Source organism: Ictalurus punctatus, chromosome 9 (assembly GCF_001660625.3).
Source record: "Ictalurus punctatus breed USDA103 chromosome 9, Coco_2.0, whole genome shotgun sequence".
NCBI lineage: Eukaryota > Metazoa > Chordata > Actinopteri > Siluriformes > Ictaluridae > Ictalurus > Ictalurus punctatus.
This window is the reverse complement of record NC_030424.2, coordinates 21,699,143-21,711,985: the sequence shown is the minus strand read 5'-3', so window position 1 is coordinate 21,711,985 and position 12,843 is coordinate 21,699,143. Positions and strand designations below refer to the sequence as shown.

General features: G+C 39.8%; 1 protein-coding gene across 7 annotated transcripts in view; it reads right to left on the bottom strand.

Moving 5' to 3' along the window:
- The window catches only part of esrrb (estrogen-related receptor beta), a 61,154-nt gene that overhangs the window by 13,994 nt on the left and 34,317 nt on the right, over positions 1-12,843 (bottom strand). For all 7 annotated transcript variants that reach the window (XM_017475322.3, XM_017475324.3, XM_017475327.3 and 4 more), the window contains 2 exons: positions 5,908-6,018; positions 5,018-5,179 (listed from right to left, as the gene is read on the bottom strand). In XM_017475322.3, the coding sequence (XP_017330811.1) occupies positions 5,018-5,179; positions 5,908-6,018 (273 nt within the window). The remainder of the gene's footprint in view (positions 1-5,017; positions 5,180-5,907; positions 6,019-12,843) is intronic.

Genomic DNA, 12,843 nt, shown 5'->3' with positions numbered 1-12,843 from the left:
TTTTCTACAAAGCCACACCCCAAAAACATAGCATACATACTCCCTATGCTAGAACTCCTGAATGACAGGCGAGTTCAGAAGATACCTCCTTGTCCTAACTGGTTGGATGTTGGTGGTGTGCCACACTTATTTTTTTTTTTCTTCCTGCTTACAGACCCTAAGGTATGACAAACACTTCAGCAGAAATTCTCAGAAATTTAGCTGGAATTAGGCAAAATAAATAAATAAATAAATAAACAAACCTTCAATTGTTTCGGATACCATTGACCCAGTGGTGTAGCCAGTCATTTCAGGAAGGGGATGGGGAAATATACTAAATAAAATCACAGCATGATCTGTACAATTAACTGTAATGCACTCATGTATTTTGGGTGGATGCCAAACAGTAGTGAAATGGAAAATCAGATGATTTTCTTCCAAGTGGTTTTTCCATATTAATAATGCTGCTATAAAACTGTGTCTCTGCACTGGCCGCACCTTTAAAGCTTCATGTTATTTGTATTTGTGGCGCTATACAATATAAGTTTACTGTTATAGTGAATGGTCATATTAGCAATATTGCAGATCACCAACTCTCAGAGCCAGTATATGTGAAGATGATTACACACTGCTGTTGTCCAAGCGTATCTCTCAATCACTCTGAGATTAGTGCTGGATAGGACTACTCTAGAGCAATTTGCCACTTTTTCATCACCCGCTTTCTCAAATGTTATCCTCACAAAACGGACAATGAAAAATCCATCTAGGAAGTTAAGTGCCAATTTTCTTGACATATAAATTGTTACCTTTGGACGTTGGTCATTGGCCATCTGTCAACATCCTAATCAATGTTCCCCACTTAATAATGAACTGTTAATCTTTTTTAATTCCATTGCCAAAGGGCTGAAAATCTATCAGAATGTAATCAGTAGCCTCGCAGTGGGGAGGAGCTATCACCTGCCTGCTCGCTGTTGGGGCTGTTGGGGTTGAATCATAGCGATACAACAGCGATATGCAAACTCAATCAGTTTCCATGTGCAGCACAATGTCACTGGGGAGAAGACTGAAAACACAATGTAAATCTAACTCTAACTATCTTTTCATTTTGGCCAACTACTGCAACCATATTACAGTACAACGGTTTAAGGTTAGCAGAAACTGCATATGGCTCATTTCCCACTCACATACTGAATACTGAAGTCAATGTAAAAATAAGTATTTATTGGAGATATAGATATAGGAAATTTGAACAAGAAAATCCAGTGAGCTAGGTATCAATACCAAAACCTGTGTATCAGTGTGAGGTTCACTTCCTGTGAATCATGCGAAAACTGAGACTTACACTAAGATGCTTGAGTTAAGGTTAGGGTGTGTGTGTGTTTGTCGTACACACACACACACACACACCCCTTCCACTAATATAAAAAAATTCACAAACACAGCACAGGTTTATCCAATAAAAAGTCTCTTTGTGAAATATGAGTGTGCAACAATTATTGGCACCATTTTAGTCAATACTTTGTGCTACCTCCCTTTGCCAAGATAACAGCTCTGAGCCTTCACCTATAATGCCTGAGGAGGTTGCAGAATACATGGCAAGGGATCTGAGACCATTCCTCCATACAGAATCTCTCCACATCCTTCAAATTTCAAGGTCCATGCTGGTGGACTCTCCTCTTCAGTTCACCCCACAGGTTTTCTATTCCCATTTGAAGCTTTCTGGCAGAGGCAGTCAGGTTTTCATTTAATATCTGTGGATATTTGATAGAGTCCATGATGCCATGTATCCTAACAAACTGTCCAGGTTCCCTGGCAGAAAAACAGAACCGAAACATTAAAGAGCCAACAAATTAACCGTGGGCATGAGGTACTTTTCCATATGGCTACCTCTCTGTGTGCGCCAAAACCACCTCTGGCATTTATTGCCAAAAAGCTCTATTTTGGTTTAATCTGACCATAGAACCCGATCCCATTTGAAGTTCCAGTAGTGTCTGGCAAACTGAAGATGCTTGAGTTTGTTTTTGGACGAGAGTAGAGGCTTTTTTTCTTGAAACCCTTCCAAAGAACTTGTGGTGATGTAGGTGACTTCAGATTGTAGTTTTGGAGACTTTCTGACCCCAAGACTCAACTAACTTCTGCAATTATCCAGCTGTGATCCTTGGACATTTTTGGCCACTCAAACCATCCTCTTCACAGTGTGTTAGGACGATATAGACACACGTCCAATTCCAGGTTCCTTCATAACATTTCCAGTTGACTGGAACGTCTTAATTATTGCCCCGATGATGGAAATGGACATTTTCAATGCTCATGCTATTTTCTTATAGCCACTTCCCATTTTGTGAAGCTCAACAACTGCACATCACAGCTATATTCCTTCGACTTACCCATTGTTATGAATGACTAAGGGAACCCGGCCTATGTGTTACCTCATATTTATACCCCTGTGAAACAGGAAGCCATGGTTGAACAATTTCCTGTTCCTAGTCACCCAGGTGTACAAAAAAAAAAAAAAAAAAAATCAATGGGAATATACTTCAAATATATTTTTCTAATATTAATTCATAGGGGTGCCAATAATTGTTCCACACCTATATTTAACAAAGATATTTTTTTTTGGATAAACCTGTGTTGTGTTTGCAATTGTTTGATACTTAGGAAATATATTAGATATTGAGAATTTTTGTGATTTTTTCCAATTAAATTGACAATTTTTCACAGCCTTCTTCGCTTATATTTACCAAGGGTGCCAATATTAGTGAAGGGCACTGTGTGTGTATGTGTATATATATATATATATATATATATATATATATATATATATATATATATATATATATATAAACATAAACACACACACACACACATATATATATATATATATATATATATATATATATATATATATATATATATATATATATATATATATATACGCCATCAACTGCTCACCCTGAGACAGGATGGTGTGTATGAAAGCGAGAATATGTGGAATGATGTGTATAGCAGGAGGAGGGGACTGTGTTATTGGGTCATTAGTGATCTAGCTGTGGCTAAGCTTCTTGCTAAATTCTTTCTGCGCTGACACAGCACTGCACTTTGCGTGTGTGTGTGTGTGTGAGCATGACGGAATGGGGATCAAAGTCTTCTTAATCTTCTTACTAGATAACATTTCACTGAGCTTCTGATTACCATCTTCCCCCAAAAAACTTAACCGAGCTGTATATTAGGTCTTTTTGTTGGTCAGTTTCACATTTTTTATTTTTATGACCGAAATGTTAAAACCTCACACACAGAATTATCATGGTTTCTGATATGAACTATATACATAGCCAGCATATATAAATGGTAACAGAGCCTGTATTCCAGGAGATATGCCCTCCATATTGAAATGGTCTTGGGCAATGTGGACAGGTGCTGAAACATAAAACGTGGTATAAGAAATATTGGAGCATAGTAACTTCACACAAATTCAATGTAATTCATTCTATCGTCATTATGTCACCATTACAAGCTACACTGCTAATCTCTGACTTTCAGAAAGAAAAGAAAAAACTGATTCGGTCGGGATGACACAGTGCTTCAATTAAATTTGATTCCATAATACGCAGCTAGAATGAATGGGAGATTGCTCGACCAAAAATCATGCTTGGTGGTACATGCCTTTCTAGCTAACACACTAATACCTAATCATTCTTAGCTGCCGGTGTTGGCAGCAAATTTGTTCACGTGGTTCACATGATAGTGACATAACGAAATATACAATTATGTCACAACACCTAATATTAGATGGAACAACTAGCCAAGGGTAAAAGTTGATCCCCAGTCAAAGCGAGCTAACATTAGAAAAAAAGCTGACATTTTTCACTATGGAAAGCGGCATTTATTGCTGTCCTCGGTGCTAAAATGTTTGTTTTGAAATGTTTTTCGTTTTTTTTCCCCTCTCCAGATCCCAAAATGGCACCATCTTCACACATAGCTGCATTTATGCATCCGAACAGTCTTTTCTTGTGTCATTCTTGACTAAAAAATAAAAGCCTCTTGAAATTCTTTAGTAGTCAGCCATAAGGAATCATTTTCATAGGTTATTTTAAAATGCACAAGGTCTAAATGCTATTCATATACATCTATGTAACTAACTAAAACAAGCAATGAAACAAAAGTTCTTCTTGCAGTTGAACTGCATGCGATAGACACACACCGACTGTTTACATGTAATCCAAACAAATTAGTTCCTTATTAGGAATTGGTATTACCATTTACAGCACTGTCAACTTATTACTATAACTCAGGGACTTCTATGCTGCTAGTGATGATTGTGCCACCACAATGTCCCGTGTTGTATTTATTGTATTGTCCCACTGTATTTATTGTTCTGTTTGTATTTATTGTATTTATCGTTTTGTCTATTGTACTGCTACTTTGCTTTCCTCAAGTTTTGCACTATATATTGTCGATTGTGCACACTGCTGCCGGTGCCCTCTGTAACATCGTACTGAGGCCATGGAGAATGCTATTTTGTTCTACTGTATACTTGTATAGGACTAGAATGCCAACGAAAAGTCTCTAAACTAAACTCTCTAAAATCGAAACACAGTAATCTTCTGAACCAATGTAACAACAAGAAGCTTGGTTGCCAGAGATAATGTCAAGTTGCTTGGATTTTGAAGTTTAAAGGTTTTTAATAATGTCAGCAAAAACACACGTCAAATCACACGTCTAACTGAAGAGATGCTGAGGAGGAGTGTAAGTACCGTGCTGCACTGTGCATCAAAATATTAGCTGCATACGCAGCCACATCCGTAACATGAACGTGACGAATGCTCTAGAATGTTCCAGGTTATATACAAAGGTGAAGAAGTAGGAGGTTACATGGCGATAGTTCTTCTATTTAAACTGCTGATCCGTCTCTTTTAATTGAGCAGACAGTTTATTTGAATTGACCTCTGACTACGGTTTTAAAATTCTGATTCAACTATCAGTCAAACTCTTAGCAGACTTATTTGTCAGCGTGTGAACACAGCTAATGTGAACTCACCTGGGATATGCTTGGCCCAGCCGATGATGACGACCAGCTCGCGGTCGGCGAGATCACACAGCGTGGTGAGTGCCTTGATGTCACTCTCGGGCATGGTGGGATCTGGCATGGCATAGATCTTCTCTGGCTCTGCTACCAGCAGGTGGGACACGATCTTTGTCACTGAGGAAGAAGAGTAGCAAAGGCACAGATGGATATTCCGATTAGCTATCGATCCAACTAATCCTTAAAAAAGTCAGGATACATAATCACCTCATGTGAAAGAACACTTCAAAACATGACCATGTACCTGGACATTTTATGAACTATACTGCCATCGTGTGTGTTCGTGGTAATTATGCCACAAGCTGGACTGTAAATATTCATGTCAGGTCAATAAATGGAAATGAAGTTATTGATTTAAAATGAAAATATTGCGTTAATAGTATATTAGTGTGAAGATTTCTATATTGCGCTGCAGAAGTCTCAACAGGTCATTAGTTTAAATCCAATCCAGGCAGCACAAAGAGAATGAAAAAAAAAACAAAAAAAACAAGCACAAACAAAAAAAACAAAAAAACCCCAGCGACAACAACTGAGTATTGATTCAGGAGACTTGTAAATATGGAACAATGTTTGAGCTTGTGAGCTTTCCCTGATGAGAAAAGAGGCAGTCAAACAGAAAAATAACACCTACTTCCATGGCTGCGTTGTGCTTTTGTGAAGAAAAAAAAGTGCATTTTTCAGTATTACCAGGTCTGTGTAATGGAGTGTGAACTGTGTGTGTATATGAGACATTTTACATTTATTCTTTATTCAGGTGAAAATCTGGTGTGTGTGTGTGTGTACACATATTTAGCACTTTATAAGGACCAAAACATGTGTGTGTGTGTTTGAGAGAGAAATCCTACATGGTTTCTTTGCTGGAGGTGGTAGGGTGAGGCCCAGGTAGGCGCTGTTCTCTGTGTCAATCCTCCTCTTATACTTTTGCCTGCCTCCTCGGACACGATCAAGACGAACACCTGGATAACCACAGAACAGCGGGTTATACACCGATCTGCCATAACATTAAAACCACTGACAGGTGAAGTGAATAACATTGATTATCTCAGTACAATGGCACCTGTCAAGAGGTGGAATATTTTAGGCAGCAAGTGAACAGTCAATTCTCAAAGTTGATATGTTGGAAGCAGAAAAAATGGGCAGTGTAAGGATCTGAGCGCCTTTGACAGGGGTCAAATTGTGACGGCTAGACCAACAGACGACTGGGTTAGAGCATCTCCAAAACAGCAGGTCTTGTGGGGTATTCCCGGTATGCAGTGGTTAATACCTTCTAAAAGTGGACCAAGGAAGGACAACCGGTGAACCTAAGGCTCATTGATGTGAGTCCGAAGCGAAAGCTTGGGTCCTAGCATTCATGTGGGTGTTACTTTGGCATGTACCACCTATCTAAACATTGTTGCACACCAAGTACACCCCTTCAATGCAAAGGGCTACTGCCCATAATGGCAGCGGCCTCTTAAAATCCCCAAACTTCAATGTGATCTAGCATCTCTGGGATGTGGGATCCATGAAGGTCCCACCTCGCAACCTACAGGACTTAAAGGATCTGCTGCTAATGTCTTGGTACCAGATACCACAGCACACCTTCAGAGGTCTTGTGGAGTCCATGCCTCGATGAGTCAGAGCGGTTTTGGACTCGCACAATATTATGGCTGATCGGTGCACACACACACACACACACACACACGACACACTCCGTCTTTCCTACCCACAAACGAATTCACTCAGAACGTCTACAAAGCACAAAACTGTATGCATGATGATTGCGGCAATAAAATGTTACATTACCAGTCTAAATTCATGAATAAATGTATGAATAAAAGACTGACAATTTAATTGAAAATAACTTCATCTTAATCCTTTTTGCAAGAAATCTAGAGACAATTTACGTGATGCAACAGTTTGTGAATCCAGAATGCTCTCTGCGCACACACACACTCACACACACACACACACTTAAAATGCTCTTAGGTAACACGATCAGAGTGTAAATAAATCATTTCATCTCCTTAACGGTCACTTAAAACCAAAGGAAGACAGAGAAAGCAGAAGTACAAGAAACACACGCAAACAACCCTGACCCGTGTGTGTGTGACAGGGCGAGAGAGAGAGAGAGAGAGAGAGAGAGAGAGAGAGAGAGGGAGAGACGGAGGAAGGCAGAGGCAGTGTGCAGAGGCAGGCTGGTGCTTGTTTTGGTAGATTGTGTCACAGGAGTGGCAGTGCTCCATATGTGAGAGCAGTCTGCTGCTTCTGCTCCACTGTCCACTGCACAACAAACACATGAATATTTAAACGAAGGTCAATGATCTCACAGACCGGCCTTCTAATTATTTAGCTTTTCTGCAGAGCCGCTGAGCATGCTAACCACGGAGCTGAGACACTTACTCATTTCATATACATACAGCTCGGCTAGCACCTATACACCCGAGCACACATTACTATGCTGTGCTGTATACACACACACACACACACGCGCGCGCGCACACACACACACAAACGGTCTAATAAATCAGCCTGGTTTTTATTTAACTAACTCTAGCAGGATGAGCGTAGAAGCTTATCAGTGCATTTCCCCTGCTTCCCTACTGGAGTCACTTCAGAGCTAATGTAGTGCAGTAAATGCCACAATGCTCATCACAACATCTGTTATTTATTAGTCAATTATTTGATAAGAATGTTAATACAGTTTTATATTTCACACCATGCAAAACCATATCTCTGTCGTTTGTGTGAATGCATACTGTTATATATATATATATATATATATATATATATATATATATATATATATATATATATATATATATATATAAAATCAGCTCTATTTATTTCAGATGAATTAATAATCCGAAAGTCAAAAATTACAAATGCTTCGAATGAAAATAAAATCAGTAATGTTTAAATGAGTTTAAACGCCCGGTTAAAGCAAGCTCACTGGTTTGAAGCATGTCCAACTACTTGAGGTGTCGAAGGGGGGGAGCACTTGCTAAATGATTTCATCGTATTAGAATCGCAGAGCTATGGGAAATGAGACTGGAGTGTTACTACTGAAAATTATGCTAATGTCATCCCGCCATTGCCTTGAAAAAAAAAAAAAAAAAAAAAAAAAAATCAACACAATAAGCAGGAACATTTCAGAGAACGACCTCGGATGAGGACGGGTGGGAGAAATAGAGCTGGAGGAGAGAGAGAGAGAGAGAGAGAGAGAGAGAGAGAGAGAGAGAGAGAGAAGATAAAATGTTTGACTCTATTACACTACCAGTGAAATCCATAGCAAATGTACAGTTAACCTCTAGAGTCGCTGTAAAATTGCATCCTAGACGTTTTCCAACGTGGCCTGATATTCAGCAATCGTTTAATTTCCCTTTGAGGGCCAATTTCACTTAAAATAATCACATACGCAACAAAGGACAGCTGAAACAAACTGTATTATTGTTTTACCACAGGAACGAGCTGATTTCTGCTACTTATATAAATGATTTGATTCCCTAGAAACAGAAATCTGATTAGGATTGTCTTTCAATTTCCTGACACTGACAACCCACTAACCTAATTACCCACTGGTCCCTATGGTCCCTCCCTTCATAGCAAACACTGGGAAATCATTTGACGGTTGCTAAATCGCAGTAAAAAAAAAAAAAAAAAAAAAAAAAATCTCATTTCTCCTAACTCAAACTTTAATTTCACTATAATAATCGTGAAGATGAGCAATGCAGCAGAGAGTAAATGACAATTTACAAAGTAGATGATTACACTATTCATGACATCACCATCTAACATCTAACACGCTGCGCTCGTGCTAGAGTAAATCCGATTTGTAAGCTTTTTATACCTAACCTACATACATGATGCACTTAGGTGATCTGTCAAAGCACTGAAGTAACATCTTTTTTGCGCTTTATCTTCATGTTCCCTGGAACGTCTTGTTGAGCATGTGGCCCAATGTGAGTCCAGCAGTCTGAAACATTCCACGTTCAGCTCTATGTCACATGTTAGTGTCGGCCATGGCGAAGCTGGTGTGAAGATTCCGAGGTACGTGGGTGCCTGTTTTAATTAGAACAGTGCCTGCCATAATTAACAGATGCTGACAGGAATTAAAGCTTGGCACTAGCCAGTCTCTCTTACACTCAGAGAGGGTCAGGGTGAGAGAGTGAGTGAAAGAGAGCAATACACAGAGAGAGAGAGAGAGAGAGAGAGAGAGAGAGAGAGAGAGAGAGAGAGAGAGAGAGAGAGAGTTCTATAATGGAAAATTAGTGGCTTATCATAGGACTATCATGATCTCACTGATACTTCTTTGATGTGATAGAAGGTAAAGGCAATGGGCACTTGACTATCAATACTCCATTTTGAGTTTGGCAAAATAAAAAATAAAAAAACAGAAAAATTTATACAGTACTGTGCAAAAGTTTTACACACATGCAAAGAAATGCTGTAGAGCAAAGATGCCTTCAAAATAATGAAATTAAATGTTTATACATTTAATATATATATATATATATATATATATATATATATATATATATATATATATCGTAAAAAGAGTAAAAAAAAAATGAAACAAAGTTAATATTTGGTGTGACAACAAAATAAAAATGAAAATAAAAATAGCAGTCTCAGGTGGAATTAGTGCAGTTTTATAAGGAAATGAGCTGTAAGGTTTATCGAGCATCTTGCAGAACCAGCCACGGTTCTTCTGGAGACTCTGACCGTCGCACTTGCTTCTTATTTCTGCAGAAAAACCCAGCAGCCTTCATTATGTTTTTTTTTTTGTCTGAAAAGTGTCTCTTACGTAATACGCTGCTTTCTTTAATGACATACAAACATTTTTCTGTAACATTTAATTTTGTGCTAGAAAACTAAAATGTTTTTTGCATTTGACTCGATAATGTGGAAGTCATAAAATAAAAAATAAAAAGTTTGTACTAAAAAAAAATAAAACAGGGTCCCTAAAACTTTTGCACAGTACTGTAAATATAATTGATAAACTTAACAACTTCATAGAGTATCAATAAGTGACTATAATTAATACGATTAATACAGCTGGTTAATACTGAACACCAGGTTTAATTGATTATTTCTCAGGACCGAATCTTACAAAGTTTATAAAGTCCACTATACATGTAGTGGGGGGAAAAAAATCTGTGGCAGAAAACTAATTCGGAAAGTCATCATTCAAGAGTAATGCAATAGAGGAAGTGATGAGGTAAACACTCTTGACACCAAAGATTACCACTGCAATGCCACAATGTGTCTTTAGCCAATTCCCAGTAGTTATCACTACCTAAAAACAGTGCAGACAGCCAGGTCATTGATGACATGCTGAAATGCAAATGAGGAATTGAGCATGTCACACTCTTTTCTTGTTCTTCAAGCATTGCTTCGCTCAGATGAGACTACAGACACAGCAGCTGTAAGCTTAATCAACAAACACGTGCATGTATACGTGTGTGTGTGTGTGTGTGTGTGTGTTGTACAGCTCTGACCGCTGCTGCTGGTGCAGAGCAGATAGTGCTTGGCTCTTGGGTGTCAGTTCTTCAAAGCAAGCGGGGTGCCAGTGGAGAGAAGAAGGGCTCAGGGCCAAAGCGTTTGGCATTTGCATGGGGATTATCCCCGTGCTTGGGGCCGGACAAGGGCCAGCTGACCCCAGGCTCCTCTTTCTTACAAAAACAATAATAATCCCTCTCCAAGTACGGCCCCTACAAAAGGGCCTGTCCCCACTCACTTTTTGTGGGCCGGACCGAGAAGGCCAGTGAGGGTTGGTGGGGAACCTTATTTTTGGGTCTATCACCTGTTCTGGGTGCCTGTCCCTTGGGAGAGGGGAAAGTGTCAGCATGGCTGGGATGGTTGGCAGTGCCAAGAGGAGCTTAGGCGGACTTGTTTTTAGCTGGGAAAAGCACAGGGCCATGTCCCAGGGCCAAACAAACCCTGCCTTTCATGGTTGCCGCCACTAACCCCCTCGTCAGCACTATTTTACATGGCCCCTGACTGGCAGCTCCTGATGCCTGCAAGCATGTCGTGGCATTCATTCTCATGAGTGATGATGAGAAGGAACTGGAGGTAACGGACAGGCTGAAAGAATAACCACTGAATCCTGAAAGATGTAAGATGCAGCAGGTTCGCCATACTCGAGTTGGTTAGGTGGCACTAGGGTGGCTTTTCACCATACTGTGGGTGTGTTCTTCTGCCAGTGCTTCAGATGTTTGAAAACATTTCCATCCGGGATGACTGCTCACATTTACATCTAACAGGTCTGGTTAACAAGTTAACAACCTGCCAGCCTGGAATCCTTCAGAATCACAAACTGTGACGCACAAATGCATCACAAATTCATTCAAATGCTTATGCCAATGCATGTGATGACAGGAATTTAACTTTCTACTTTTTTTTCCATTAGCTTGGAATGAAACAAGCATTTTAAAACTGAAAAAGGCCACACCGGCAAATACAGATGATGTACCATCCACCAGCTGGGTGAATGAGGTCATGGCCTACCGGTGACCTCAAGTACCCATTGAAGACCACTCTTGAGCACCCATTTGAATCCCGAAATGAGAAAACTGACACCCTGTGGCTTAGCAGCACTCACAGGCATGCGCAAATAAGAACCACAAAACCACAACTGAACCATTTGGAACAGTGGCTATCACACCACACAGCACAATTTTGCTGCTCTCTGAATTCCTGCATGTATTTCTTGATTATTCTCTACTGAAGTTAAGAGTGTCTGTATTTCATCTATCCAGGGCATGGACGAGCGTATGTGAATCATGCAGAGATGCTTTCACATGTGGTTGGGCAGTCGTTCATTTGTCTGTCTTCCAGTAGAGATGATATACAATGTTTAAGGCCTCGTGAAGAAGTGGGCCGCCCTGCCGGCTCCCTCCCAACCCTCTCTGCTGGAAAACATGTGTTATCGCCTGCTGTAATCCTCTCACCTGTTAGGCTGAGGAACAGGCCAACTTCAGAGGAACTGGCAGCCAGACAGTTGACAGACTCCTACACCTCTTTACACTGGGGGGAAGGAACTACTGAGGGTACTGGAAATCTTCTGCAAATAGATCGCCCCATTTCATTCAGACTACATACTGGCACAATTTAAGCAGTTAGGAAATGCAATTTCTGTCTGATCTAGGGATGTAACAGAATACGTATACATTATTCGGAACGAATAGGTAATGTTTTCTAAACTAATGCAAGTACAGATATGAATAGGAGATGCATTATTAAGAAAGCATAATAGGTGCGCAAGGCATTAGGTTGGGACTGAAGGTGTGCATGTGACCTGAAGGACACAACAAAAATGTCATGGGAGCGGGATATTTTTTTCACTTTCACTCAGGAATGAGTTTGTAAACTTATAAATGGATATGGTAACTTATAAATACGGCTATGATAGGAGATCCATCCAAACATCAGACAATTACTATTCCTATTTCAATTACTAATGCCTACTCAGCATGGCTCAAGATCCCTATCCAGAACCTTCACACTATCTGTCCCTCAGTGGTGGAATGAACTTCCAACCTCAATCTGCAGAATCTGTCACTAACTTCAAAAAACAGCTAAAGACCCGCCTCTTCCATGAACACCTAACTAACCCCTAAAACGCCAACCCCACATCATCCTTAAAAAAAAACTTACTCTGGCTCTTACACCTCTACTCTGCGCACTTTGCTTTTCTTTTGATATTTCGCTTTGCTTGTATTTCCTCATTTGTAAGTCGCTTTGGATAAAAGCGTCTGCTGAATGAATAAATGTAAATGCACTATGCTGTCTAATTAAGA